At 44.0% G+C, this 25,198-nt stretch overlaps 2 protein-coding genes across 3 annotated transcripts; both read right to left on the bottom strand.

Moving 5' to 3' along the window:
• Positions 1-272: 272 nt before the first annotated feature.
• On the bottom strand, positions 273-6,093 carry rft1 (RFT1 homolog). Its single transcript, XM_076267817.1, has 13 exons — positions 5,838-6,093; positions 5,617-5,702; positions 5,271-5,390; positions 4,731-4,920; positions 4,453-4,554; positions 4,206-4,340; positions 3,178-3,256; positions 3,035-3,085; positions 2,702-2,832; positions 2,434-2,578; positions 2,188-2,293; positions 1,798-2,047; positions 273-921 (listed from the first exon to the last, which is right to left on the bottom strand). The coding sequence occupies exons 1-13, from the start codon at positions 5,898-5,900 to the stop codon at positions 757-759; spliced, it is 1,623 nt and encodes a 540-aa protein (XP_076123932.1). The 5' UTR covers positions 5,901-6,093; the 3' UTR covers positions 273-756.
• A 563-nt stretch (positions 6,094-6,656) lies between these two features.
• prkcda (protein kinase C, delta a) lies at positions 6,657-21,900 on the bottom strand. Of its 2 annotated transcripts, XM_076267812.1 has the most exons (19): positions 21,739-21,900; positions 19,991-20,188; positions 19,689-19,853; positions 19,256-19,455; positions 19,055-19,121; positions 17,993-18,155; positions 16,721-16,752; positions 16,499-16,584; positions 16,264-16,393; positions 16,030-16,130; positions 13,731-13,815; positions 12,034-12,164; positions 10,574-10,747; positions 10,307-10,398; positions 9,944-10,006; positions 9,406-9,544; positions 9,077-9,265; positions 8,752-8,880; positions 6,657-8,655 (listed from the first exon to the last, which is right to left on the bottom strand). In XM_076267812.1, the coding sequence occupies exons 3-19, from the start codon at positions 19,801-19,803 to the stop codon at positions 8,497-8,499; spliced, it is 2,055 nt and encodes a 684-aa protein (XP_076123927.1). In that variant the 5' UTR covers positions 19,804-19,853; positions 19,991-20,188; positions 21,739-21,900; the 3' UTR covers positions 6,657-8,496. The 2 variants fall into 2 exon arrangements, with proteins under 2 accessions (XP_076123927.1, XP_076123926.1); XM_076267811.1 differs by lacking the exon at positions 19,991-20,188 and having other exon boundaries at positions 21,739-21,899.
• Between the last annotated feature and the right edge of the window lie 3,298 nt (positions 21,901-25,198).

The following is a 25,198-nucleotide window of genomic DNA, read 5'->3' as shown; positions in this document are numbered from 1 at the left end:
TTACTTGAGTGAAATAAATGCTGAAGTCAAGACCAGAGTGAAAGCTGCAAATGTTTCAGTGTTCATTTTTGCTGTGGCTGACACCCTGGTGTGCTCTTATCTAATTGGTTGTGTCTGTTGCCTGTTCCCAACATTCCCCAATAAATTGGCCCGTGTATCATCAGCTTTACACTGCCAATACATTTTTATAGAAACGTCATGCTAATTAATCAATACCAGTACTAATCTAGACTTATTGTTATTATAGTGTTACAAAAAAAGACAAAGAAGTGTGAAAGTTCCTCAGCCCTCTTTTATTGTCTGATTTATATTATATTACATACAAATTAGAGCCACATATAAAAATATAAATGACATCACGGACACAGTGCTGCTTTAAAGGTCCTCCTCAAATCCCCACACTGGGTGCGATGAGTCTCTGATGCCAAACTCATGTGCCACGTTTTCATTGTGCCTGAGCTAGCTGGATAACTATGCTGGGCTAGACCTGGAAACAGCAAAACTCTGGAGATGGACCGAAGCAATATGTTCGGTTGCAGGTGTTATTAAATGCATCTATTAGGATCTTCCATTGATCTTGCTTGGTGGACTAACCTCTGTCTTATCCAAAATCTAGAGATAACATAAGCAATGTGAGTGTTCTGTTTCAGGTTATGCCATTATCAGGCTAACTGAGTGATCCAGCTTTGTGGAACAGCCCCCCAGCACAGTGCCCACAGTTCTGCAGTGGTGAGAGGGAGTTCTGTGGTCAGAGTTTCAAGTGTGCTTTTTGCTGTATCTAGGCAGCAGCTGCGATTTAATGAACTCCACAAGCCGCGTCTCGGTGACAAATGCAGTGGCCATCACTCCAAGCAAACACACCCCACCCACGGCGATGTGAACTAGCCTAAGCAACCAGCCCCCATCACAGCATAACACACTCTGGAACGGGGGAAAAAGAAAAAAGAAAGATTAGAAACCCACAAACAATTAAAACATGATCGACCGACCATATAAGTTCAAAGACACAAATAAAACATGATTGAATTTGTTGACATAGTGCCTGCAAACACTGGTGCCCCTCAATTCTATCACTACACATTGTTAATACCACTATTCTACAAATGCACCCACAGTGGCACAATGAACACAAATAAATGAACGGAGGGTCACAGCCAGTACATACAGTAAGAACATACAGATCAGATTTAGATATTGTATTTGTCTATACATATCAATATGGATACTGGGCCAAAATCCAGAATCCGGAACTTAATTTCTTTCGTAATGTTCACAATTCTGCACAAAATGTGGATATTCTATATAATATAGGACTGACAGAAAAATATAAAAGTTTGCTTTTACATAGCTTAGGATACGTCAAGCACTGTCTACCACATTAAAATCACTACAACGCAGCTTCGACCGGAATAAAAAAACGTATTTCTGAATACTGAAGTGTCATGGCGACGCCCATTGTTGGCTGGAGAATATAATTTGTTTGTTTGTTTGTTTAATTTAAGGCCATTTCCGCAACTAAGGCTATTTAATGGCCAGAGCACTGTGTGTTACAGAAACTTAAATATGTTTTTTAAAATCTATGCTAATAAGATATTCTAAAACCTTCAAAGGTGGGACCTTACTAAAAACATCAGCTATAGAATTTTGATGATAAAATTGTTGTCTTTTGGTTTTCAAGGCAGGGCAACAGATCAAAATATGTCTCACTGACTGAGGCATTTTGCAAAATTGGCATTGGCGAATATCGTAGACATTCCCACAACAACAACAGTCGCCATGGTGATGTGTGTCTGTTACCTCGGAAACCGTTGTAAGGGCGTAGCTGACAGCCAGGCTGCCCAGCAGGGCAGGACGAGGCCAAAGTCCAACCAGTGGGGTGTAGGGAGATGCCTTGAAGTAGCGGTGCATGAACACCAGGCTGTGTGCGATCCGCAAGGACATGTTACAGCAGTTGGCCAGGATGAAGCCAACGCCCCCTAACAGCCCCGTCAGCCAATAGGAGAGCAGCAGGAAGCACACAGACAGACCGAGCATGACAAAGTTATACCTGCAGAGGGAGAGACACAGATAGAATGTGTTCATGTGTATGTAGAACAATACAAACTATTTACTAATACAGTTATGATAATATTAGTAGGGAGCTATTTCATGTGTGTAATCTGTTTAGTGTGTGTTATTGTCAGTTACCGGTCCACCTCCTCCTTGCTCATGGCAGCGAAAGTAAAGCATTCTGTGATTCCATTCACAGCCAACAGCAGAACATAAGCACTGTAGCATCTCAGGAGAGAGGGACCTACACACAGAGAGACAGACAAACACGTTAATAAAGATAAAGGCCACTCTCTAACACTTTCTTACAGGTTGTCTTACATGCACACTTGAGCTTTACTATGTTACACACACACACACACACACACACACACACACACACACCTGTCCCACTGCTCAGCAGGTCTCCCCCGTAGATGTCCAGTGCCAGATGAGAATAGGCCTGCCCAAACACGGTGATGATCAGACCTATCACAAGCACCAGCTTCAGCAGGCATTCCAGCACATCTGCTGCCATGGCAACCTCCCCCTACATGACAACAAATCCAACATGCTAAGCACCAGTGTTGTGTGCAGAGGCCATGCTGCCTTTAAGCTGTACCCTGACTGGACAAAACCAGTGTTGTGGTAAAAGCCTGTGCTGGGTACTTACTTGTTTCTGTTGATGGACAGTCTGCCCTCTCTCGAGCACTTTTGCGAAAAAGACATAGAAGCTCTCCTCTATGGGGAGAAAGAGGAACCGTGCTACCATGGAGCCCAGATTATTTATAATATCATACACACCTACAGAGAGGGAGGGGAGAGAGGAAGAGGATAACCCAGTGTCACATGTGTTGTTAAGAGTTCTGTATTTTGGTAAACAAAATCAGAATCTTCTGATAAACTGAAAACCCCAATGACTTAAGCTCCTCTTCCATCTATCTATCTGCTCCAGAAATGTGTGTGTGTGTGTGTGTGTGTGTGTGTGTGTGTGTCTGATACTCACCCTGGTCTCCAAAGTTGAGCACATTCAGAAAGGTCATCACATAGCGTTCCCCTGCAACAACGCAGACATAATAAACAATGTAAATTTGCCAGAGAGTCCATGTGTGTTTAAGTGTTTGCCCATGAATTGAGTGTGTGCAATACCTTCAGTGAGGATCTGCTTTAGGAAGGACTGCTTAAAGAAGCTCCATGTCAGCCTGGCCAGCTTCAAGTTGATAATAGACTACAGACATACACATACATGGATATGGAAATCTTTTTAGGGAAAATAAAGGAAAGCCATAGATCAATGTGTTCCGGATTTTAATGAGCAACTGAGTGTGTAAAATGAAAAAAGAGATAAACAGCCAGAGTATGTTAAGATAATGTGTGTCATTTGAACAATAGCAAATGTCAGGAGCAGACAACAGGCTGTCTGGGCACTAGAAGAGGGCTGGTCCCTATTAGTGCAACGGTGACCAGTGTGGGGGGGACTGGGGAGAGAGGAGTGCAGTGAGGAACCCTCATCCCTGATGCATTAAGAGATATGCTAGTGACAGATACTGGACTAGCATCCATGGGTTTCAGCCTCTGTGCTAGCACTGCGTGTCCACCTCTATGTCCTAGGGTGCATGCACAGTACAGTAAATCATTGAAGTGGTTCAATCAAGACTCTTTTCTTCTGTGATCCCTTGTTGGTGGAAACATTCACTGACTGCTCTTCGCTCTGGTGATAGTTTTGGGATCTTCAAAAAGTGTTTAATGACTTTTATGTTAATTCTTACAGAGCTGTGGCTTGAATATGTTTATGGTTATTGTTTTTATTGTGTGAAATTGGCTTTAATCCTTTACTAATATTGCTATTTATCATTATTATTTAGGCTATATGACTACTTTAAACTTTATTTTAATGTTTATGTAAGGTTTACTGATGTCATTTTAAAATCACTTTGGACAAAACTATCAGTCAAGAACCTTAAACATAAACATAAGTGGCTTTGGAATAAAGCATCAATGAAGAAAGCCCATGTACAGTATGGTACTAGACAGCAGGAAAGATGATGTGATGTAGGACTGTGTGTTACACCATGTCTATATGAGGGATGCTATAGGAGGTGTGTGTGTGTGTGTGTGTGTGTGTGTGTGTGTGTGTGTGTGTGTGTGTGTGTATGTATGTGTGTGTGGGTCTCTACCTCTCCCTGTGTTCTGCCGGGAAGCGTCTCTGTGATGCTCTGCAGGGGGAAGCCCTTCTTCTCTGCCTCTGCTGAGCCCAGGAACCTCGTAAAGTAGACAACGTAACACAACACCAGGAACCCTGAGTACACACACTTGACACACACACCCCCAACACAAGGACACACAATACAATTTAAATGAAACATTAATTAAGCATTAATAAACAAATAAATTAACACAAGTATAGCACTTATGTATAACTACCTGAGCTGCAGCAAAGATGTAGAGCCCCCACACTGGGGCACACACAACCATAACCACGGTTACAATGCATTTAGCCACCATGGCTAAGCTCTCTGCTATAACCTGCAAATGACGAAAATACAATAGAAAGCCAGAGCTAAGTACACAAACAAAAAAACAAATATCCATTCCTGTGATGAATCTTGAAACAGTCATCAAATACCTCCACTAGAGACTACTGTGAAAAACACACACACACACACACACACACACACACACACACACCGTATCTTACTCACCTTGAGTTGCACAAGCATGTGCGTCTGTGCTAGGACCCAGAGTGGTTCGGCCAGCAGCTCCTGCATCGCTGCCCAGCAGAAGAGGCACACAGCGGGCAGGTAGTGTGGGACGGCCTGGGGGTCTGGGGCCTGCAGGACAAACGCCCACACGCCCACCAGTAGCACACCCCACACACAACCCAAGGGAAACCTGGAGCAGAGACGCAGACATGGAACAGAGACAGGGACATCAAAACAAGACGTGGGAAGATGGAATATCCCAGCAAGACATGGAAAACTGTCTTTGACACAAGCAATATAAACCCTCTACATGGTAGATAAACAAGAACTACATCATGAACTGTAAAACTGCCAAAATGTGAAAAAGTAATTAAATGAGTCAATTGCTGTTAAACATCAAACAGGAACCCCTTCTTCATCAGTGCTGCAGTTGGGTGCGGTGGGAGAGCTGAGATCACAGCTGAGATTTTGCTCCCCTCTTTACTGCTGTCGCACCATTATGTTGGGGTACCATTACCAAATGTTGCCTGAGCTGCTTACGTGAGCCACAGGAGATTGATGTTCTGTCTCCAGTTGGAATCCTCCCCTCCACCACTAAGACACGCCCTCCTGAAGGCCTCTCGGGACAGGAAGACCAATGTAGAGTACAGCAGCATCAACCTACCCACACACACACAGAGTTTTAATCAAAGGCATGACGTCCTGGTTCATTCATTCCCTGCCTCTTACAGCAAAAAAGGCAGGCGGATTTATGAAGCAGGGTTTGGTCCTTAACACAGTTGTGCACCTGGTTTATTGTTTAAGCCAGTTTAGCCAGGTAACACAATACAACATAATCTGATGGTGTTAACCATCCCCAACTACACCCACAAACACACAGACTCACCTGACATTCACGACGCCAATCAACTCCTTTGACACAAATCTCAATGTAAACGCGTTCAGGAAGAATGTCAGTAAGCGAAACATCACCTTTAACAGACAACACACACACAAACACACAACACATTAACACTAATGATAATAGATTTTCTAACGCAGGTTAAAGCCAGTGAATGTGGGACCGACTCCGCTGGACAGTAAAGGTGGAAGAAAACATTAGCCTACCTGTAACAGAACATTGTAAGACGCCAGGGTAGACGCACTTCTCAATACATCTTCGGACCCCATGGCTCAAGTCAAATCCGTCCCGTTCCCCCACACTAAATCACGAAACGCAATCTCAGATACTCTCTCAAGTAGAGGTGACCTGATTTCTTCTGCGACGAATCGCTTGACATGTTCTTCAGGACATGAGTTGTAATGCAAGCATACTATGGTTTAACATAGAGAGCAAGAGTTCTGGTAAACTGCTTTACTACTACTTCCGTACACACAATTCATTCTCCCTCGCGGCTTCTTTGCAGTCTGCTTTAGAATACATGTTCATTACTGCCCTCAACCGATATGGAGTACACACATCATGAGAAGCCTAGCTCAGAAACACATGCGCCATGTGCGCCCCAGACTACATTGCAACAGGAAAATGCCACACACCTCTTTAGTCACCAACCAGTTTTGATTGATTTTGGCTTTCAGTCTGACAGAATGTGCGCTGCAGTATGTAATGTTAATGCCGTGAATTGCAAAACAGATAGACAAACAAAACAACTAGTGAATGAAATACACAATGTGTATACATGCATGTAAGTAGGCCTATGTGTATGTATGTTTGTATCAGGCTTGTGCAAAATTCCAGAATTGAATTGAAACTGGCTCTTAAATTCCAATTCAATTCTTGAATTTCACTTGCATTTCAATTGAGGTAGCAAACAGGAAGTAGAATTGCAATTCGAATTGTGCACAACCCTGGTTTATACATGTATAGCATATACCATATAAAATGTATTAACAGAGGCAGCCACATACATTATTATACATTCATAATTTCACATTTACATATAATATCTTTATTGCAACAAAACAGTTATACAGATTGAAGATTGAACACAGGATTTCTCACCCAATAGACAAGATGTAATATAAAACTAACATACAAACAGGCACAAAACACATAGACAATATACTTGAGTCAAAAGATACCCACATACCCTTATACATCTTGTACCTAAATATACAAATATTATACACTTGAGTTGTTTGCATGGCTTAATCTTTACTTAAAGAATATGGAGGAACTTAGCCTTAATATAGTTTCGTTTAGATCTAAGAGATTACTAGTTTCACAAGCTTACATCTGAGCTGCATGCTTTAACCAACACCCCTTACAACTCCCCAGCATTTTTTACCCTTATTGGTCAAGTTTAAATAACTAATAGCACATCATATCTGTTGCTTTTAGGCTGAATCAGCCCAAGCCAAGTCTTATGCACATGTCTATTAATACACTATTGGCTACAGGTAACAGTCAGGACTGTGAGTGTTTGATGGGTAGGTTGTCGTGGGGATGTGTCGCAAGGTGAGAAGTGTGTTTAGTGTGAGAACACATGTTTCAAGTCAAGTGGTTGAAATTCTGGTGGCAGATGGCATCAGAAATTTGAAGCTGAGGACATTACATTCACAGCTTTCCCCCCAAAAACCTGCATAAGCTCAGTTTGGAATGGGCATCTCTGCATGCTGTACAAAGCCCTGCAGCAACCCTCTGTTGAACTCTGAACACCAAGTCCTGAAGTCTCATCTGGTCTTATGAAACTAGGTTGGAGGTAAATGAAAAGGAGTTTTTGAATATGAATAATTTTGAGGAACATTAGTGATGATGGTAAAAATGGAATGTGGAGTGTATTTCTTTCATTGAGTTCATTTTATGTGTTGAAGTGTGTGATGAGTTTTTGCTTATAGCCTTATGGCAGTGATTACATCATACAATATATAGGTAGCACTGTGAGGATTAGGCCTACCGTAACATGCAAAGTCTAAAGCTCCTACAGCTTTCTATACAAAGTTTCTATTCTCATATATTTCACTCTAGTTCCAAGCTCCCACAGACACAAACATTTAAGATAAAATATCTGCAGTCAATTCTGTCTGGAGTGTGAAGGTGATCATAACTAGCTATCCTATTGACCAGGATGGGAGTGTTGCTAAGCAGAGTGAGTGAGAGCTGGTAAGGGCTGGTGGTAGTAGGGAGGCTGGCTTTTCTAGGCCAAGATGGTTCATGTGTCCCTCAGAGGTGTCTGGAAGGAAGGCAGGAAGGAAGGAAGGAAGGAAGGAAGGAAGGCAGGAAGGAAGGAACCCGTAGTCTGCTAGACTGAGGATGCATCACAGATGATGTGGCTATACTGTAAGTCTCCTGTCAGTCATTTCTGTGTCGTGATGTTGTGCCCTATAACAAAAGTACATTTCCAAAAGGTACCTCTTATGCTGCGCTACATTTGGTTATATTAAGCTGAAGCAATGCATCAATGCAGAGCAAGATCTCTTTGAGCAATTTTGTAAGAATGCCCATATATGCATCCCTGACTGTAACGTAGCCTAGATGCCACATTCACAAAAATTACTTGTAGAGACAACATTTGAATAGTGCCAAAATGCATTTCATGTTTCTGCTTGTTGTTTTAACTGTCTCTCAGATATTCAAGCAAACTTGTAGCACATATAGCTTCGACATACGCTTAGAGGATAGTGTCTATGAGGCATGTACACGTCATCAGCGGCTAGTTTAGTGGAGCCCGTGTGCAGAATCGGGCATTTCCATCCTGGGCAGACGTCTGGCAGGCGATCAGGTCAGCGCTGAGGGACGATAGGCGAGATGGGAGGTGGCTGTTCATTACTTCTGCAGGAGGTGCTCCATCTTGGGGTTGACAAACGAAAAACCGGAGAAGGCGCTCTGGTCCATGGAGTCAATCAGACTCTTGTCGCTGTGGGAGAGGCGGGGCTTCTCGCTCAGGAACTCTCGGTCAAAGTTACTGCAGTCATTGGGTGCTTTCTGTGATTGACAGTGTCAGTGAAAACAGAGAAGAAAGAGGTCAGGGCCATGATTGTGGACAAATGAGATGGGCGTGAGACACAGGGAGACACCTACCACTTTTGGTTTAAATGGAGGATCCACTTCTCTCCTCTCTAAAGCAGTCCAGTTTATGGTCTTGAAGAAAGCATGGCCTCGAATATTACCCACAATCCCCAGTCGGCGGGAGTGGTCACGCTCAAACAGCTAGAGGCAACCAGAGAAGAAGAACAGTTAGAATGTGTGGGGCTCTGCTGAGAGTGTGCTAGTGTTTCTGTGTTCTCTTATTTTGTATCTCCCCAATAATAAAGCACTTTGAGTTACCAAACTGTATGAAGTACACCATAGAAATGAACTGTTTGTGTGTGTGTGTGTGTGTGTGTGTGTGTGTGTGTGTGTGTACCTTCTCCATTAGATCTCTGGTGTCCTTAGTTATCCAGCGGGGGTAGTGGGGTGTGTCCATTCGGATGGATTCAAACAGCTCGTCCTCATCGTCTCCGTGGAATGGAGACTGACCAATCAGCATCTCATACACCAGCACACCTAAAGACCACCAGTCCACCGAGAACGAGTAAGGCTGGCCTAACAGGATCTGAACCAACACACACACACACACAATGTTCAATATTTTCAAAACATTGTTTGAAGTTTTAGTATAATAAATTAATGTTTGTTGACCTCTTTTGCTAATGCTTTCATGTCCCCCCCCCCCCCACTGACTTCACATCGTACCTCTGGGGCGATGTAGTCAGGTGTTCCACAGAAGGTGGTGGCACGGTTCTCCCCAAACACGTTCTCCTTACACATCCCAAAGTCAGCTATCTTTATGTGGCCTTCCCCATCCAGCATCACATTATCCAGCTTCAAGTCCCTGAGCAGGAGAGTCAGAGACCGAGAAAGAGAGAGAGGGAGAGAGAGATGGGGGAGAATGAGAGAAAGAGAGGCGCGTAGAAAGAGACACACAAACAAGCACAGATAAATAATGGAGATAAATGAAAGGACACATGCTCTGTAACAGTAACATGTGCACCATGAGACAAAGAGGCTAATCATGACCATTTATTTGTGTGTGCTTGTGAGTGTGAGTGTGTGTGTGAGTGTGAGTGTGAGTGTGTGTGTGTGTGTGTGTGTGTGTGTGTGTGTGTGTGTGTGTGTGTGTGTGTGTGTGTGTGTGTGTGTGTGTGTGTGTTTGTGTGTGTGTGTGTGTATGTGTGTGTGTGTGTGTATGTGTGTGTGTGTGTGTGTGTGTGTTTGTGGTAGAAAAGCTTACCTATAGATGATGCCTTTGGAATGTAGAAACTGTAGACCACACACAATCTCTGAAGAGTAGAACCTAAAAGAGAGACAGAGGAAGGTGAGAAAATAAGTGAGTGTTTGAGGGTGAGGGTGGCACACTTTACTTTGTCTCACCAAGGCTTTGTCCTTGCGTGTGTGTGCATGTGTTTGTGTATGTGTGTGTGTGCGTGTGTATCAGTGTGTGTGTGTGTGTTTGTGTGTGTGTGTGCATGTGTGTGTGTGCGTGTGTATCAGTGTGTGTGTGTGTGTTTGTGTGTGTGTGTGCATGTGTGTGTGTGTGTGTGTGTGCATGAGTGCGTGTACTTACGTGGTCCTGTGTGTGTGTGTGTGTACTTACGTGGCCCTGTACAGATCAAATCGTCCTTTCTCCTGAATATGAAACATCAGATCTCCTCCATTCAGATACTCCATCACAAAGAACAGATGCTCCTGTCGCAACAGAACAGGGACTACATTAACAGCAGAACCATATAGTGTGTGTGTGTGTGTGTTAATTTGGTCTGTACACACACAATGGTCTGGAAGGTGGCGTAAAGGTGTGTGAGGCAGGGGTTGTCCCAGGTCAGTTTAAGAGTGTGTGTGTGTGTGAGAGAGTGTGTTTTACCTTGGTCTGGAAGGTAGAGTAGAGGTGTGTGAGGAAGGGGTTGTCCCAGGCGAGGGCCAGCACTCGTTTCTCCACCATGGTGCACTCCACGTCATCGTCCATCAGCACCACGTCCTTCTTCAGGGCCTTCACCGCAAAGTACTCCCCACTGCCCTTCAGCTCTGCCAGCAACACCTGACAACACATACACACACACACACACACACACACACACACACACACACACACACACACACCACACACACCCACCCACACACACACGCAAACACACCCACCCACCCACACACACACGCAAACACACACACACACACACACGCACACACACACACACGCACACGCACACACACACACATGCAAACACACACACACACGCACACACACACACACATACACACACACACACACGCACACACACACGCACACACACGCAAACACACACACACATAAACACACACACACACACACACACACACACACAAACAGTGTCCACACAAGAAAGGTTACATTACAGTTTTTCTCGATCGCTTTGATGCTTGTGTCAACTCTGACATCACGTTTACACCCATGTCTGAACAAAAGCACTCTGGCCAAAATGACACATTTTGCTTGCAAAAGGCTGTTACTTTTTCAAAATACTTAAAACATGCAGCAAAGGCACATTTTGTCTTCAAACAACACATCATGTTGTGAAATCACTGTGTGATTTCAATCAATCATACACACTGGACAACAAAATGCAAAATATAGTTCTCAAAATGAGCATTTTTGCTGTCTGTTCCATTTCTTTCTAATTTTTCTGGTATCAGAAAAAACTGTGAAAAGACTAAATATACTAAATAAAAAATAATTGTATTCATTCCTCCCAAGATGTAACTGTGATTGACATGTAAGACTTACACTAAGCACCTAGAAAAAACTACAACTTGTTATTTTTCGACCTAAACACCTTTTGTACTGTTTTCTTCACCAAATAGGCAATACAGTACTTTCTCTAAATGTGCTTATACTGTAGCTTCATACTTTCAAATAGCAACACAGAACAGACATGGCATCTCTTATGGATAATGAATGATTGCTGATTGAAGAATTGTGCAAAGGAGTTTCACTCAGGTGTATCAGAGATTCAGACTTGTGCAAGGAATCTCTACCACCTGTGAAAAGATGTTTTCCTTTTGTTTAGCACGGGGAAACCAATAGAAGTTGGGGACTTTGAATGACATCTGTGTTAACTGTTTTGCTAAAGGGTGTGAGAAATGTGTGAACCCAATAAAAATGTGTGAACACGTTTGCAAGAGATGACTTCTGCTGTGCAAAGGTGTTCATGAAGACCAAATGGATCCCAGTTTCATTAAGCAGGTGCAAGCGATCAAGAAAAACTGTAATACACTTACACTTAGTGTATTTTATATGTTTGTTTATATGTGTGAGTATGTGTGTCTGTGAGTGTGTGTGTGTATTACCTTGCCAAAGCTTCCTTTGCCCAGCACCTTGTGCAGGATGAAGTTGTCGATGCTGATGCATGTCTGGTGCAAGATGCGTGAGGGGGGGCGTGGGCCCGTCCCATCCCACAGGCAACCATAAGGAGGTCCATCTGTAACATACCACACACACACACACACACACACACACACACACACACACACACACACACACACACACACACACACAATGCTTGCTATGATGTGGCTGCAGCTTTATGGTTTGCACGGGTAATGTGGCAGAACATAAACACTTCAAGGAGCGGAGGTGCTATAATGTTGTGGAAACGAGCAGAGCCCGGGTCTATCCTTACAGATATTACTGCCTGCAGAGCTTGGGTCTATCCTTACAAATATGACTGCCTGTAGACTTGGTCATCTCAAATGTGCAGAGCTAGGGTCTCTCCTTAAAGATATTGCTGCCTGTAGACTTGGGTCTATCCTTACAGATATGACTTCCTGTAGAGCTTGGGTCTATCCTTACAGATATGACTTCCTGTAGACTTGGTCATCTCAAATGGATAACAAGCATTACAGAACTATAAACATACCCATGAGTATCCTTAATCTCGAGTAAGCCAAATATTGCCAAACATTATATTAAATATAAATGTGTACTGGAATACCTTTAAGTGAAGAATCTTGCACAACCTAAATAATGCATTATTAAATGATGATTTAGCGGTGGTAGTGTAATGGTTAAGGAGCTAGGCCAGCGTGCAGTATGCTTGAAAGTTGTCGGTTCAATTCCCGGCTTCCACCGTTGTGCCCTTGAGCAAGGCACTTACAGTAACCCCACGTTGCTCCGGGGACAACGTAATCAACGTAATTTGGGGCAGTCGTGGTCTACTGGTTAGCACTTCGGACTTGTAGCCGGAGGGTTGCTGGTTCGAACCCCGACCAGTAGGCACGGCTGAAGTGCCCTTGAGCAAGGCACCTAACCCCTTACTGCTCCCCAGAGCGCCTGGATTAGTGTGTGCTTCACCTCACTGTGTGTACACTGTGTGCTGAGTGTGTTTCACTAATTCACAGATTGGGATAAATGCAGAGACCAAATTTCCCTCATGGGATCAAAAGAGTATATATACTTATACTTAATCCCTTGTAATATAGCTGACATTGGTCACTTTGGTCAAAAAAAGGGTCTGCTAAATGTAATGTAATGTAAATGATTCAGACAATGTTTACCTTTCACAGAGAATGTCGAGAAAAGAGAAAAGTGCACTGTCGTCATTCCAGTTTCAGGTGTAGTTTCCCTAAAAACTAATCATTGCCTGTGGCATGAATTCACTGAATGTCAGAATGAAGTATAGTATAAGTATATATACTCTTTTGATCCCGTGAGGGACATTTGGTCTCTGCATTTATCCCAATCCGTGAATTAGTGAAACACACTCAGCACACAGTGAACACACAGTGAAGTAAAGCACACGCTAATCCCGGCGCAGTGAGCTGCCTGCTACAACAGCGGCGCTCTTGGGGGGCAGTGAGGGGTTAGGTGCTTTGCTCAAGGGCACTTCAGCCATTCCTACTGGTCGGGGTTCGAACCGGCAACCCTCTGGTTACAAGCGCTAACCAGCTGCCTCCTCCAGCTCCTCATGGCCTCTTTGAAACGGAGAAGACAATGCAGACGTCACAGTTTAATTCAGCAAAGTAAGGGTAATGTGATTTGTCCTCACCATTAATGTCTGTTCCTGGGCTATTATCGAAGTCCTGGTACACGCTGGTGTCCAGGTCTTTAGACTCAGGACGACGAGTGGATTTCTACACCAGACGAAGGGAGGGAGATGGACATAAACACAGAAAGAGAAGGAGGGGGGATATAACAGACACAAAGGGAGAGAAGGAGAGGAGGATATATCCAACAAAAAGAGAGAGAGAAGTAGATATAGCACAGAGAAAGACAAAGAGAGAGAGGGAAGGGGAGAGAAGGAAGGAGAGAGCCATACAATAGAAATTTGAGAGGGACAGGAGAATATAGCACATACGAGAGAGGGAGGGAGAAATATAGAATAGAAAAGAGAGAAAGAGAGGTATATAACCAACCAGAGAAAGCTTATTATATTTCTCACATATTCTCCCACGGATACACTGTGACAGCTGAATGTGACTATGCACATTTCAGGATTGACAACAGATACATTACCATGACACTAAGCTGAAATTGACCTTTCACTCAAAATGACGGAAACAAATGCTATGGGCAAAAAGTGCTGCTTGTCACATTGTCACAGTGTGTCAAATCACTAAGTTTACAGCAACCTCTCTGGGAGCGTGTTTAACCTTCATGTGTTAAACAGAGAGTCAGCCTTTCCTCCAAAGGTCTCTGCAGCTGAAAGAATGTCTGTGTGAAATGAAACTGGTCCCCAGCCAGTGAGCCTACGATGACTGACACTTGTAATTACATGTCAGTGATACACAAGAGAGACGGGGATTCCTTGTGCTGTAAGTGGAGACTTATCACATTTCCCAGAACCTTCTGAATAAGGGTGGGACAAAATACCGATACGGCATTATAACGTATCATTTCTTTTTGCGATACGTTATTGATGCGATGCAAATATCAATATTTTTACTAAAATATTTGACTTACCACAGTCACTACTTAATGTATGCTCATGTTGTACATAGTTTCAATTCAGTTGTGAAAAGCAGAGCATCAATACATAATTCCAGTTTTTTGCCTTTTTCTTCCTCTTGGTCATTTACACAGATATCGTGATGTAGATTCATATTTTGCTATATATTGAAAATTGCAGATTCGCTGTATCATGATATTATCGTTATTGTGGCCAAACTATCGTCACAGTATCGATTTGTGAGTTGCTCTGTGATTCCTACCCCTACTTCTGAATGCCACATGCAAGTGGTCATACCTGGACTAGGGCTGATGGCCATACAGTAACATTCCTACCTGGACTAGGGCTGATGGCCATACAGTAACATTCCTACCTGGACTAGGGCTGATGGCCAAACACTAACATTCCTACCTGGACTAGGGCTGAGGGGCATACAGTAACATTCCTACCTGGACTAGGGCTGATGGCCATACAGTAACATTCCTACCTGGACTAGGGCTGATGGCCATACAGTAACATTCCTACCTGGACTAGGGCTGATGGCCAAACACTAACATTCCTACCTGGACTAGGGCTGAGGGGCATACAGTAACATTCCTACCTGGACTAGGGCTGATGGCCATACAGTAACATTCCTACCTGGACTAGGGCTGATGGCCAAACAGTAACATTCCTACCTGGTCTAGGGCTGATGGCCAAACAGTAACATTCCTACCTGGACTAGGGCTGATGGCCAAACAGTAACATTCCTACCTGGACTAGGGCTGAGGGGCATACAGTAACATTCCTACCTGGACTAGGGCTGAGGGGCATACAGTACCATTCCTACCTGGACTAGGGCTGAGGGGCATACAGTAACATTCCTACCTGGACTAGGGCTGAAGGCCAAACAGTAACATTCCTACCTGGACTAGGGCTGAGGGTCATACAGTAACATTCCTACCTGGTCTAGGGGTGAGGGGCATACAGTAACATTCCTACCTGGACTAGGGCTGATGGCCAAACAGTACCATTCCTACCTGGACTAGGGCTGAGGGGCATACAGTAACATTCCTACCTGGACTAGGGCTGAGGGGCATACAGTAACATTCCTACCTGGACTAGGGCTGATGGCCAAACAGTAACATTCCTACCTGGACTAGGGCTGAGGGGCATACAGTAACATTCCTACCTGGACTAGGGCTGAGGGGCATACAGTACCATTCCTACCTGGACTAGGGCTGAGGGGCATACAGTAACATTCCTACCTGGACTAGGGCTGAGGGGCAAACAGTAACATTCCTACCTGGACTAGGGCTGAGGGGCATACAGTAACATTCCTACCTGGACTAGGGCTGAGGGGCATACAGTACCATTCCTACCTGGACTAGGGCTGAGGGGCATACAGTAACATTCCTACCTGGCCAACCTGGGTGAGGGCCTCCGCTAGGAGCTTCTGATTGATGCCACAGAGATTGGCCACTTTCTTTTGACACTTGTGGTGAACATTCATTGCACAGTCTGAAAGAGACACAAGAATAGAGTTCCAATCCGTCAACACGAGACAACTTAGCCTTCATAAATAAAAGTTCAAGGCAAGAGAGTGAGTACTTTACTGAAATGACCCTACACACACACAGACAGACAGACCTACCCTCACACTTGAGTCCTTGTTTAACCAAACCCCACAACAAGCTCCCACAGTGGTCACAGAAGGTGGGACTCATGTAGTTATGAGTCTTGAAACGATGCGGCATGTCAATCTTAAAGCGTTCCTTCTGAAACTACACACACACACACACACACACACACACACACACAATCACATCATCATCATCATCATCATCATCTTCTTCCTCCTCCTCCTAAAAGTATTGGCTCATATTTACCACTGTGTCTCTGCTGTTGGCTGCAGTACCAGTGCATCTGCCGATGATCTTATCGATGCATTTCTTATGGATAGCCGCATTGCACTCTGGGAAGGAAAACATCATGAGACAACTTGATTGGAAAGTGAGCGCAAGTATGTATGTGTATGTGCATGTGTATGTGTGTGTGTGTGTGTGTGTGTGTGTGTGTGTGTGTCTGCACGTGCAACAAAGCAAACTCACGTCTGCACTTGTATCCTTGTTTGTTGAGTCCCCTGAGAATGACAGAAACAGAGCAAGTCATGGTCACTAGGCATCGTTCATTCTTCATATTGATCATTTCATTCCATTCACCACACTATATGGACCTACAGTAAGACTTCTTATCGTTTTTTTTTCTTTTCAAACAGCAGTTCTCCACCTCCACAGCCAGAGGGAATAAAGGCCAGTCCATCTGAAGCAGGTGACAGAGTGAACATGCTAACTATAGCAAGAGCCATCCTGTACACAGCCCTTTATGTAGGTCAGGAAGTTGCTGGTGGTAAGCAGTGCTGTCTGGAGAGATGTAGGCTCCACAGCATGCTAGACGTGGCTGGGGAGCGGGCCTCACGCCTGGGCATCTGCCCTTGGATGTCCTGGATTGATCTGGTAGTTACCGTGAGGGCCTGGAGTTAACTCAGAGTAACTTTAATTGCCTACTGTACCTTATTATATGGGAGGTATACTGTCATTTATGGAGATTGAATAGTGTGTATTGACTTGAATTGATGCTGCAAAACTACAACTTCCCACAAGGGATGAATAAAGTATCTTATCTACCTGTAGTAATCTGGCGCCCTAACAATCTACTATAACAATCTATTTGGTAATTGGCCAGACTACTGAATGCAAACAACTGTATTTCAGATCCCCTGTCGACAGGTGGAGTGCACACCTGACAGGAATTCTGTCAAGATGGCGGCAACATGAGAGGGCACTGATTCTTAAGGGGATTTGGACCTGATAACAGGACTGGACCACATGGGTCTGAGTCAGATTTGGTCCAGGTCTGTTTTGGAGTGCGGTGCAGTCTGGGCGCTCTTTGAAAACTTTCCAAAACTATCCAGAACAGGTGGTGGGGTTATAAAACCTTCACCACAGGATCAAAGGGCACTGAAATAGAAAGAAGCCGTGCAGCTATGCACCAAAAATCATGGGCCCATGTGTGAATGGACACACACACACACACACACACACACACACACACACACACACACGGCACACAAAAACAATATGAATGCAAACTCAATGCAGTTGCCATTCACATTCATTGGACTTTCCATTCAATGTGACTATGTTCAGATGGTCTGTACATGAACACACACACACAGACAGACAGACAGACAGACACACACACACACACACTCTCACACACACACACACTCCCACACACACACACACACACACACACTCCCACACAGACACACACAAACACACACACACACGCCCACACACACACACACCAGGTAAACTGACCAGACGAAGTCCCTGCAGACGGAGCAGAAGGTGGGCTGGCGGAAGAAGGTGGCGATGAACTCATGGTTCTTGATGAAGTGGATCTTGGCCTGTTTGATGGCCCCCCTCCTGCGGTTCAGTGTGGGCAACTCCTCCTCCATCATCACAGACTGCCGATTACACTCTACCACAAAGGGAGAGAGGGAGAGAGAGATAGATAGATGGAGGAAGTATAGGAAGAGAGATGTGGGGATGAGGGAGGAGATGAAGAGACAGAGTAACATTAAAACAGAGAGGAAAAGAAATAGTATGACAGGGGAAAAAAAGTTCTGTTTCATTGTTATTGTAGGAGCAAAATTGGGCTTCTACAGTTATCATAAACCCAAAGAGTTGTTCTAGATATACTCTACACTGTTATAAAAAGACTGACACATTTAGAATAGTATATCTTTGTCAAATGTGTGACTGTTGACTAGTCCCAATAGAGTAAATGACTGTTGGCTAATCCCACACAAAGTAGTTATTGTTGCTGGGCCTACAGCTACAGAGACTGTATATCTGATATATCTGTATCAGCTGAGATGAGTGACCATCAAGATTGAATGCTGTAATAATATGGCAGTAGATTTGGTGCTGCTGGACACCAGGCTTCAATTCAAGTCTGTTACTGCAGTTCTACAGTTGCACTGGGAGAGGTGTAGAATAGGGCCTTGTTTAATGTCCTTTTACTAGGAAGTAAATTCAATCCTTCATAAACTATATCTGAGAGATACAGTATATCCTTCTTCCAGAGGAGAGGAACAGCAACCAAGAATATATTTGGGTTGTTCTGACATATCTCAGCAAAATACTCTTTAGGGAAAGGGAGTGTGTGTGTGTGTGAATGTGTGTGTGTGTGTGTATGTGTGTGTGTGTGTGTGTGTGTGTGTGTGTGTATGTGTGAGAGAGAAGGAGAGAGAGAAAGTGTGTGTGTGTGTGTGTGTGTGTGTGTGTGTGTGTGTGTGAGAAGGAGATAGAGAGAGAGAAAGTGTATGTGTGTGTGTGTGTGTGTGTGTATGCATTCACACATACATAATATCTTACCTGTGTCTGCATCCTCCAAAAAATATTGCACAGACATCATGATTTTTCCTGAGGGTTGAAGATCAACCTATACACACATGGACACATACATACACATGCTAATCACATTTTCCTATGCTTATAAGCACAGAATGTCCAGAAGTTGTGCCATGATATTCATATTACATCTGCATTCTCCCACCACCCGAGAAAAGCACTAACCCAAAATTCTGCACGACTATTTCCCTTTCTGCAGCGCTCAGCCAGGACAGACACGCCCATGGTGACCTCAGCCAATGGCGTCTCAGCGGTCTGCATGAGCAACACCTGCAGAACCCGCCCCTCGTAGACATGGGCATCAAAACTGGCCCTCCAGGCAGGGTACATGGTGGGCTTCCTCTGAATCAGGGTCTTTCCACGTTCTGAGCAGATCACACACACACACACACACACACACACACACACATACAGACCCATTTACTCAGATACCCATATGGGTCCACTTGACCCCACAAAACCAGAGCTACGCCAGAATCTCACTGAGAAAAAATACATGAAATGTAGGCTATACTAATTAAGTGTATTTGAAGAGTTTCTGCTTCAGTGAATCAATAAAATTGATTTTACACACACACACACACACACACACACACACCTGTGCCGAGAGCCTCCTTCATCTTGACAGCGCAGAAAGGAGATTCTGTGGAGGGGGGCAGAGCCCCCAGGTCATATGCAGTGAAAGATATCCGCAGAAACGGCGCCATGCTCATACCTCAGACAAAAAGACACGCACCCACACACACACACGCGCAGGGGTATTCTGAGGGGAGAGACACAGACAGAGACACACCATTGCAACACTTTAATACATGCTGTATGTAAGCCAATACAACACACATACTTTACCAAAACTGGCATGTAAGTGCAGATTCACTTTGTTCCTAGAAATGTACACACCTAAAAATACACAGGCCAGTTCAGCACCCGAAAAAACCAGATAGGAAGGAAACTCCTGCATGCCCTACTTGTCCAAACATGCTTTTAATCCTCCAGCACAGCTCACGCCTACAAGGAAAATATGTGAGTGTACTTGTGTGTTTGCGTGTGTATGAGAGAGGGGGAGGTATGTACATAAAATAATTAAAGAGTGGGTTTCTGTGTGTGTGTGTGTGTGTGTGTGTGTGTGTGTGTGGGAGAGAGATAACGAGAGAAACAGAGACAGAGAGATGATTGATCCTGCCTGTCAATGAGCAGCCTATTACACAATCTCATCCAGCTTTGTAGTAATATGCTATGATGTAGTAATATGCTATGATGTAATAATTTGACCTGCCGATACACAACAACAAAACAAAACAAAACAAAAACAGTCACGTGTTTGTTTAAGAAGTTAAACTGGCCATGTTGTTTGTCTCCTGTCACCACTAAAAAAAACAGCACCCTTCGAATACCACTATCGCGCTACTACAACAAACATTACGCTGAAAGGCTTCATGACGGATGAGGAGAGTGAGGTTACAGAGATTGGCAGACTGCTAAAACACATGAGGACGGCGCAGGTGTCTAAGTGCGCATGCAGACTCGTTGTTAGCAATACGAGAAAAGTGACTGACTCTTTCCACTATTGTGAGAATGTTTATGTAGGCCTACGGCAATAATTACTTCGGGGTAGCGAAGATCCTTACACTGAATCACACTGAGTAAGAAACAAATGTTAGAGGAAAACCAATTAAAAGAGGATTTCATTTCACATAGTTTCATAACTTTTGCGTCCCCTAAACAAGCCAATAGTCCCTGGGCACTGCGCTCTTGCCATCCGAACACACCCCTGTGTCTGTGCCTGTCCTGACTGCACCCCTCTAAATAAAGCATCCCTACTCTGACCTGGATACCGACTAGCCAAAGTGCTCCAACCAGGGTATGCTTCACTGCCTGTGCAGGAGCTACGACCAAGATAGCTGCTCTCAGATCAGCTTCTCAAACGACATTTAACGTTACCAGAGTAGCGGCTGTCAAACATTGAGAAATTGAGACTGCTAAGAAGAAAAAAAGTGCACGAGGGCGTGACAGGAAAGACGCTTCCCCTGTAACTATCATGTCATGTTTTTTTTTTCTACTGAAGTGGTTTGATTTCTGTGTAGGCTACTGACCTACTAACATGACCTGTGGACACGCTTACACCACTACTCCGCCCGAACAGCCTTTAAGCGGCATTTTGGGTTAGTTTTACATCCTGAAAGTGTGCAGAGCGCACTCACGTTTCTGCAGCAGTGTGCTTCAATGTAGATAGGACACGTTATAGCCTCATTCTAACCTCTGAATTCAAAAACGCAGATATCCAGAATAGGCAGTAGCGCATGTTCCTGCAGATAGGGTGTGTGTGTGTGCGGATTTAAGCGCAACAAGAGCACGAATGGCACATGACAAACACCCCCCCCCCCCCCAAAAAAAAAGAATAAGCGTGTTGTGTGTAAATGATGACACTAAGACAGACCAGTTAAATAAATTCAGAGCTATGAAATACTAACGAATGAAACCAAGATGAGTAGCCTAAGCGCAAGGGTGTGAGAGAGAGCGCTATATAAGTCAAGTTTACACTTGTTAGAGAGATGTCAAATCACCAGCAAAAACATTCCTTTAGTATGAATCCCTATCCAGATGCTTTAGAAAAAAGTAGCCTACCCTTTTCATGCGAAACAACTTACCGCTCTCTCTTGCGAAAAAATGTTCCTTAGCTTCTTTCTTTAGGTTTTGTAATGCCCTTTTTCTTCAGGTTAGTTGCTCGCCACTTACGGCTTCCACGGTTTGAGGAAGTGGAGGTCGCTCACGGGCTCCTCCGTGGACTTGAGAGTCGTGACGTCGACCAGGTGGAGATAACATAGCCTACCCAACACACACCCTAAACCCTGCGCGCGCCCTTTCTTCGGTGACCGTTTACTCAAAGATAGCCTACAGTCAGAGGCGAGAAAAAGCGCTGTGTGACGTTGATTGTGAATTAATGTTCACCTCTCTCTCTCTCTCTCTCTCTCTCTCTCTCTCTCTCTCTCTCTCTCTCTCTCTGTGTGTGTGTGTGTCTGTGTGTTAGAGAGAGGGAGAGCTGGTTAATGCGAGTGTGACCCTGGTAGGCTTCACACTATTGATGTTATGCCATTATGATTTTCACACACGTGGAGATATGCATCACTGACTCAGGCACTGTATAATGTCATTGTGTGTGTGTGAGTGAGAGAGAGAGAGAGAGAGAGAGAGAGAGAGAGTACACATTTCAATTAGGTACTCACTCAGATTTGAAGATTTAATGACATTATCTGTCACGCTATATGTGTCTGTGCAGCCGTGTGTGTGTGTGTGTGTTCATGATGTTGTCCTGTTTTCTGGTCTGTCCGCAGTGCAGGAAAGTGTGGCCTAGATTTGTGTGTGGGAACAGAGCTGTGCGTTACACAATGTCCGAGCTAGTGAGAGAGAGAGAGAGAGAGAAAATGTTTGTATGTACGTGTTTGTGTGGTGGCTACGGCTGGTCCTCAGGTGAACGCTTACACACACACACACACACACACACACACACACACACACACACACACACACACACACACACACACACACACACACAGTGAATTAGTGACCCGAGTGTTTGTGCGACTGTCACGTGATGTCACCACCGATGCATGAAGAGCTGGGGCCACACGAAACTAAGGACAGAAGCAAACTGACATGAGAGGATGTGTGTGTGTGTGTATTTTCATTCCATTCCAACCCTAAAGCAAAATAAGATAAGATACTCTATTTCTCTGGCTTTCTCATTTCTTTCTCTACATGCCAGCCCTCCCTAACATTACCATGGCACATAAGCCAGGCAGGTACAGACCCAGAAATGTCAGGACAAAGTCATAACACTTACTACAGCATCTCTTCCTCTTTCTGCCATTCAAGAATGCTTTATTTCCTTTACACATCATTGTCTTCCGACAGTGTAAATATAAAAACATTTTGAATATAAATATTATATAAGAAATAGTTAATAGATAATAGCAACAAACATCTATCTAAACTAAATTAATGTTAAACCATGGTTACCTAGTGTTACTGTGATTGGTTGGACATTGTGCATTAAAACCAATACATGCACAGGTGCTAGGTAGTCCTGTTAGTTCTCCTCACCTCTTATACCTGACCTCCACTGTTTGTGCGTCTCTGTCTGTGTGTGTGTGTGTGTGTGTGTGTGTATGTATGTGCGTTTGTGTGTGTCTGTGTGCACACGTTTGTGTGTGTCTGTGTGCGTGTGTGCGTGTACATGCGCATGCACGTGTCTCTGTGTGTGTGCGTGTCTTTCATTTGCAAAGCAGCAGTTGTAATTGCTGTTATGCAATGATATTGTCTATCCGGAATTCTTCATAAAAAGATTACACAAATGGAAAACAGATATTGTTGAAGGGGAGAAAACATTTATGTGTGTATGCTCTGCATGCATGTGAAAAGTTCATATTTTGAAATGTTTCCACACACTACAAACAGTGATGTTGTGCATGTGTATGTGTTTCAGACAAAGATACAGACAGACATACAGACAGATAATGTGTGTGTGCGTGTGTGTGTGTGTGAGAGAGAGAGAGAGAGAGAGAGAGAGACCCAGCATAGTAAAGTGTGAGAGATTGGGTGGGAGCAGAGCTCAGATAAATCACTCTTTGTATATGGGGCAAGGTGTCCCTAACTTTCAGGTACAGCAGAAAGAACACTTCCATTCCATCCCTCTCCTCCCTCCCTCCCTTTATTTTGGGTCAGCTAGACTCCGGGGAACTTAAAGAGGCAGCATCCTCTCCTTCCCCTCCTCCCTCTTTCAACCCCTATCCCTCTCTCTTCATCTTTATTTAGTCACCCAGACAGACAGTTAACCCCACTCTTTCACTCTTTCCACTATAGCACCCCATTTGATATCGCATTGAGCACATATACACAACATATCATTTTCCAAGTCATCATCTCTAAGTCATCTTGTGTTAGAAGTTGTTATTCTGTGATATATGTATGTGTGTGTGTGTGTGTGTGTGTGTTTACACATTTTTTTCTTCATAGTTTGTTTTAGCTTCTGTGTAGCCCATCAGCTCTCTTCTGAAGGGAAATAGGGACAGGGCATGAGAACCGATGGAGCAAATGAGAGATCTCCCTGAGCAGCTTAGAGCAAGATCTTCATCAGAAATGCATTAAAATGTTGATGACATAGTGCAGTGTTTCTCAAAGTGTGGTCCGGGGACCACTGGTGGTCCGCAAGCTATCCCAAGTGGTCCGCGAGCAGATGTTGTAAAAAATAATATAGATGAGTTGTTTGCAATATGAACCAACTTCTATGTAAATCCAAAGTTCTGAAATACTGCCTGTAAGCTATGCCAATTTAAATCATATGAATCCTCTGACACAATAAGCAAGGTGCAAAGACAATAAGCAAGGTGGTTCAGTGAGTAGGCCTATTGTGTCTATTAGGTGGTCCGTGAGTTTTTTTCTAATGGTTAAGTGGTCCTTGGTCTGTAAAAGTTTGAGAAACACTGACATAGTGCATAGAAATGTATCTCTCTCTCTGTCTATATGTGTGTTTCAAGCTTTCTGTATGTTACTCTTGAAATAATTATTTTTTACTTGTAGGCCTACCTTGTCTATAAGTTGTGTGTAGACTGCTACTGGGCATACTATTGTTACATTAGACATCTCCGACCATGCAATGGGTACATTTTTAGCTCGCATAGGCTGTGTGTCATGCATTTTTCATGTAGAACAAATAAAACACATCTACATCCAAGCTAGCTCCAGACCCTGATATGCGTCTGGCCATGATGGACTGTTTGCTCGGTGGCTGGCGGAGCTGCTGTAGTGAAACGGACTCTGTGGAGACACTGCCCCCTAGTGGAAGGTTGTGTACATATCATTTGTTACTGCACTACACGTTTGACGCAGATGCATTGAACATCTTTGCTGAAGTGCATCTAAAATAGCCGGTGACTGAATTGAATGCCAGCTCAGGCTCAGGCCCGGTCCCAGCATGAAGGAGTCATGTGGTCTGACTTTGACATAGTTTTCATGCATGGATGAAGATTACCTGTGCCTGAGGTGTGCAAAATACTTTTAGCCTAGTGAACAGCCACCATTATTCATCCAACTACAGACAGCACAATAAGA

This window comes from Alosa pseudoharengus, unplaced genomic scaffold (assembly GCF_046254945.1).
Source record: "Alosa pseudoharengus isolate Yale_2024_CS ecotype anadromous, Long Island Sound unplaced genomic scaffold, YU_APseudo_1.1 YU_APseudo_1.1_scf_5, whole genome shotgun sequence".
In the NCBI taxonomy this organism is placed as follows: Eukaryota; Metazoa; Chordata; class Actinopteri; order Clupeiformes; family Clupeidae; genus Alosa; species Alosa pseudoharengus.
Note: the sequence above shows the minus strand (reverse complement) of the source record. Positions and strands in the feature narration are given on the sequence as shown.